The sequence below is a fragment of the Crocuta crocuta genome, unplaced genomic scaffold (assembly GCF_008692635.1).
Source record: "Crocuta crocuta isolate KB4526 unplaced genomic scaffold, BGI_CrCroc_1.0 scaffold119, whole genome shotgun sequence".
NCBI lineage: Eukaryota > Metazoa > Chordata > Mammalia > Carnivora > Hyaenidae > Crocuta > Crocuta crocuta.
The window spans coordinates 10,120,886-10,126,509 of record NW_027551562.1 but is presented as its reverse complement, the minus strand read 5'-3'; the positions used below and the strand labels follow the sequence as shown (position 1 = coordinate 10,126,509).

Here is a 5,624-nt window from a genome sequence, read left to right as displayed (position 1 = left end):
CACACGGAGACGTAGATGATAATCAGCATGAGCAGGGTGAGGGACGACACGCCACAGCCCACGATGAGTGTCACGGACGGCACGATCACCTTCTCCATGTTCTGAGGGTTCGGGGCAGGGAGAAAGCAGAGTGAGGCCTGAGGCTGGGGGGCTGATGCGGGGGGAGCCTTGCCTCGGCACCCCCCCCACTCCTGCGCTGCCCCGGACCCCTGGAGTGGGCAGTCCCCTGAGGGGTTCTCCTCTCTTGCTGGAGGTTGGGGCCTTTACCGCCACGCCCCACGGGTACAGCTATGGTCTCCCGCCCCCCCCTCCGGCGATGAAGCGTTTGCCTGCACTTCACAGACCTCCACCTCCACCTGATCCCAGAGGGGGATCCCCCCGTGTCACACACAGGCCACGGAGCGCCAGCCCCGCCTCGCGGACAGCGCCCCCAGCCTGCATGCTTCCGGAAGGCAGCCGACAGCGGAACACGGGGCTCCCTGCACGGCCCCTCTGCCCCCACTGCATCCAACCAGCATCCGACGGCCGCCTCCAGCCTCCGCTGCCTTGAGCCCCGTCCCCACCACCAACACCCGCTGCCCCTCCAGGCGCCCCTGCTTTACACTCTCCCCTTGACCTCCCTTCTGCTCCGCCAGGTCCCTGCATTTCACCTACTGTGCTCGGCCCGCTGATCTGCATCCCCACCCCTGCCCTGGCCTGGCCCCCACAGCTCTTCTCCAAGTGGTTGCCAGAGAATTTTGTAGAATGCCATTAGAGACCACACCCCCGCCCCGCTCGGAGTGCCCCTGCCCACTCACAGAGCTCCCTACCTGCACCCCACCCCCACGCCGTCTGAATGCTCCAGAGGCCACTGGGCCCGGCCCCGCCCACCGTCTACCTCCGCCTCCCGACACTGTCCCCCCCCATCACCTGGCTGCCTCCTCGTTCCCACCTCAGAGCTTTTGCACCAGACGGTCCCCCTGCCCGGAGCGCCCTCCCCAGCACGTCACGTGGTGGTGGCTCTTGGGCCGGACGACAGCCCGGCCTCTCCCCACCACGGAGCTCAGTGCAGCCCCGGGCACCGGCTGGTCCGTGCTCGCCCCCCGTGTGACCGCCGGCCCGCGCGGTCCCTGTCGAGGGCCAGACTAAACCCGGGGGCAGGCAGGCACGTGGCACGCTGGGACGTGGCAGGCGGACGGCGGGTACTTGCCGAGCGCGGCCTGAGGCTCCTGCGCGTGAGGGGCCCAGAGACCGCGGGAGGGGCGGAGGAGGGGCGCCGCGGCCCAGCGCAGCCTGGCGCCTCTGGGCGGGGGGGGCGCGGTGGGGGCGTGACAGGAAAGCACGGCTGGGGGACGAGGGGCTGCTTAGGGGTCCCCCACCCTAAAGTGGACAGTCCTGGCCCTGCTCCAGTCTGACTCGGCCGACAGCCCCCAGGGCAGCTGCCAGGCGCCGGCTCACCCGGGCACGCCGCCGCGGGCCTCTCCCACTCCGCCGGCTCCGAGGCCCAGCCCACAGCGCCTGCCCTCAGCTGGTGCCCGGCGCCTTCCCCGGGCACCTAGCACCAGCGCCCTGCACAGGGCGCCCCCCAGNCGGGGCAGGCAGGCTCCTGGAAGAAGAAGAGTCACCCAAGGTCGGCCAAGCAGTCAGCGGTCCCTGGGGGCACCACCCGGTGCAGCTCCCGCACAAAGTGCGTGTCCACACAGGGAGCACAGAACCCAGGGAAGGGGGGGCTCGAGGCCACAGCCTGTACCCTTGAACTTGCCAGGTGACCCTGAAGGCCGGCTGGCCACACAAGTCACGGGTGGTGGAGCAAGTGGCTGGCCCCCCCCCCGTGGCCGGCTGCGGCCCCCACCTCTGTGGCCATCTGCCCCCATCTGCCCTCATTAGGCCTGGCAGCCACGTGCCCGCCAGCTTGCCATCCCCCCTCCCCTGCCTGTCCACTCCCTCCTCCTCCACCTGGCTCATCCGTCACTCCTGACAGCCCCGGCCCCGAAGGTTCGACAGCGTGGAGAAGAGAGGGGACACGGAGTGAGCGGGCCGGGGTCCCGCGGAGCTCCAGCTCTTGTTGGGGGCGCTGGGTTAGGGATCTCCAGGGCAGGAGATGGGCTCCATCCCACACATAGAGAGAAAAGGCAGAAGCCAGCCGGCCTCCTGCTGGAGACCGGTTCCCTAGCCAAGTTCAGTACCACCCCAGGGCCTTTGCACATGCTCCTCTCACTGCCCAGTGCTCTTCCTCTGACCTTCACATGGCTGGCTCTTCCCTCTGATGCATCCTAAATACACGGTTCCTTCTTCCAGCACCATCTTGGCTGTCCTGCTACTGCTAACACCCCCCGTGGCTCCCAGCTCCCACGTAACTGAGCCCTGACCCCAGCACAGGCTCATCCCTGACCCACTGCGGCGTGGCGCCCGTCACATGCTGCACCCGGCCCCCGGTGAGGCTAGGGACACAGTCTCAGGCACATCTCAGAAACACCACCAGCAACAACCGGGCTTTACAGACGGCCATACGCGCCAGGCTAGGCTGCGCGCTGTGAACCTCTCACTGAGCGGCGTCCCCGCGGCAGCTCGGAGGCCGGCAGCAGCGCCCCCTCACAGATGTGACTCAGAGCAGCTACTCAGCCTTCCAGCGGTCAGCTGCACAGCTGGGGTCTGACGTTCTGGTGCCCCGCAGAGCTCGGGCGGGACTGGGGGACTCCTGGGTCCTGCCTCCCCTCCCTCCTTGCCCTGGCCTGGGGTCTCATCTGTGCCCGGCTCCCGGGGGGTGATCACAGCACCCCACCTCTTCCCCTGTTCTCTCCCGTCCCTGGTGGGGACACCGCAGGGTTCCCGGTGCAGCCAGCTGCTCAGACCCGAATCCCCNAACCCCCACGGCCCCCCACCCCCGGCCAGGGGAGAGGCAGGTGTCCCCCATCCCGCCCCAGGCCCGGCCCAGCCCACCTCTGCCACCGCCCCGCCTGCCAGCCGGGCTCTTCCGCCGCCACTCCTGCTGGATCCCTCCAAGACCCCACCCCCACACCACTCTCCATCACCCCCCAGCCACCCGGCTCCCCGCTGCCTTCAGGATGCAGCCCAGCTCGCCGCAGCTCTGGCCTTGCCCCAGCGCCCGCACCCCGGCACCCCTGCCCTGAGCCCCGCCCCATCCCCCCCGCTTGCTTCCTGCCATCCTCACTTTCCCCGCGACGACTGTCACCCCTGTCCTCTAAGCTCAGCTGCCGAACTCCTGCTCACCCCTCAGGGCCCCACTCCAAACCTCCTCCTCATGCGCCCCTCCCAAACCAACCCCCCAGGAGGCAGGGAGGCTGCTGCTGTGTCCCCGGCCTCTCTGAACACAGACTCATCTCCCCCATCGGACCCCGTGCTCCTCCAGGGCAGGGCTGGGGGTGGGCACAGGGGTCAGACGGGGCAACGGGGTGCACAACAGCTTGGTCCCCCCCACTCAGTACCTCTGGGGTCACCCTTCGCTGGGGCCAGGGCTGGCCGGGAAAGGAGAGGGAGAGGCCGGCAGGCGAGCACAGGTGGGAGGCGGAGCCCCCCGCCCCCAGCTCTTCTGGCACCTGGGCTCTGAGCTCTCCACGCACCCTTCAAAGGGTCACACAGTCGGGCAGAGCCGACTACGGTGCCGTCTTACAGATGAGGAAACCGAGGCTCACAGAGGCCAGGCAGCTTGCCCTCAGGCCCGTGGCGGGCAGGTGGCTCCGGCCAGCGTGAGCTGCTGTACCTTCAGCCTCAGCTCCTCTGCAGGGACACGGGGGGATGTCACCCACCCCTCCCCCACAAACACAAGCTCAAACCCTTCACAGACCAAGACTCTGCGCTCCTGTCTGCCCGCCCTGGCACAGCGGCCCCCAGATGCTGCGCCCGGCGCGGGTCAGTCTCCTGGGAGACGCCCGGGGGGCCAAGCCTTCTGCGCCTGGTGTCACAGCACCGGCTACCCACCCCTCACCAGACACGACCTCCACGCCAGAGCTGACCTGGAGCTCGGCCCCTGACCCGGACGCCACCTGTCTGTGGAAGGCTCCATCCACAGCACGCAGCCCCCCCGACCCCCCCCACCGCACTGCAGAGCCTGGTTCAGGAGCTCCGCCGGCCCCCCAATCAACTGGGCCACCCCTCACAGCCGCCCTGAGTAACACACAGCTGCTTCCACTCTATAGGAGAGGAAACGGAGGCTCCGAGGGATGGAAGGCCAGGCCAGAGTCCCTGTGTGTCGGGGGCAAGTGGGTGTTTGAACTCTAACCCCATGCGCATGTTGCACTCCGGAACCTCCCCTGCCCCGGGCCTTCCTCCTCAAACTCCTAGGGATGAGGAGTCACCTGGGGGCCCAAGCCTGGGCCTCTCCTGTTTGCTCTGGCCTCGCGGAGGTCTCAGAAAGCCCCCAGCCCCACTGGCTGCAGAAGAAGCCTGCTGCTTTACCGTTGATGACTACCTATGCAGAAAGCCACCTCTTCCAGGGAGCCCCTGGGATGGCCCTGGCTCCTGCCTTCAGGACCCCGGCCCAGAGTCTGTAACGCCGACAGCCCTGTCCCAGGGACAGCCGGATGGGGGAGGGCACACTTAGGTCAGGCCCCAAAGCAGAGACCCCTGTCCAGCCAGACTTGCCCCCAGACCTGGGGCCTGGCCCAGGAAGGCTGTGGACCTTGAGGGCACCCTCCCCGGCCTCAGGCCCCTGCCTGTTAGTGGAAGGTCCTGTCCAGTTCCACTGCCATCAGGGATTCTGGCTGACAACGTGGCTCTCTGTACCCACGTCCCACTGGACAAACGGGTGGTGGGCAGAACATTCTCAGAAAGGCCTGAAGCTATTTTCCACATGGAACCCAGGGTTTCCTAGAGGGCAGATCTGTGATGCCCCCATTTGATGAGGGCCTGCAACCCCAAACTCCAGGAGAGCCGGGTCCCCTGCACAGTCCGTCCGCCACGTCTGCCACTCAGTGATCTTTCCCCACTGGGCCCAGACTCACGTCTCTGGGAGCCCCTTCCCTCCTCAGGGGGCCCAATGGCTGGGGGGGCTTCCTGGGACCCGGTGAATGGAGCTCGGCCCTGGGCGAGACAGTCCATCAGCCCTGGCGGGCTGAGCCCAGCACCCAGGGCTCCAGCCTGGGAGCTGGCCCCAGATGCCGTCACCATAGAAACCAGCAGCCCCCACAAGAATCACGGGAACAAAAAGGAGGCCCTGAGATGATGGGGCCTTCCCCAGGAGGGCTGGGGACCTGGGCCAGATCCAGCACCCTCAGGCACCCCAGGACTCGTACCTGGGGACACAGCTGCCTCCAGAGCCCAGGACTACTTGGGGAGGTTGGGGAAGGTCTCCCAATTAGGTGGCAGCTCCTTGCCCGCCCTTTCCCAGGCAGGCCAGGACCCTGCCCCCCAGCTGAGGGGGGACACCCACCAGGTGAAAGGGTGTGCCAGCTCCGCCAGGCTGAGCCTTCCCCAGTCCCCCAAAAGCCTGGGCGCAGCCTGCCTAGCTCCCCCGAGGGTCCGTTCCCTCCAAGGTCCCAAGCCCCCAAGGAGAGTGGGGGAGACTCACCCATCAGTCACTGGACAGGGGAAGGGAGCTCAGCCTCTCCCGGGGCCAGTCCCCAACTCCACACCGCCACCCACCCAGCTCCCATCCACCCTCTGCAGAGGCCAGCCAGGCCAGGCTG

General features: G+C 67.8%; 1 protein-coding gene across 1 annotated transcript in view; it reads right to left on the bottom strand.

The window, feature by feature from the left end:
* Positions 1-11: 11 nt before the first annotated feature.
* ADGRB1 (adhesion G protein-coupled receptor B1) overlaps positions 12-5,624 on the bottom strand; it is a 47,198-nt gene continuing 41,585 nt past the window's right edge. The window contains exon 20 of the mRNA XM_077750020.1: positions 12-101. Coding sequence (XP_077606146.1) covers positions 86-101 — 16 coding nt within the window. The 3' untranslated portion in view covers positions 12-85. The remainder of the gene's footprint in view (positions 102-5,624) is intronic.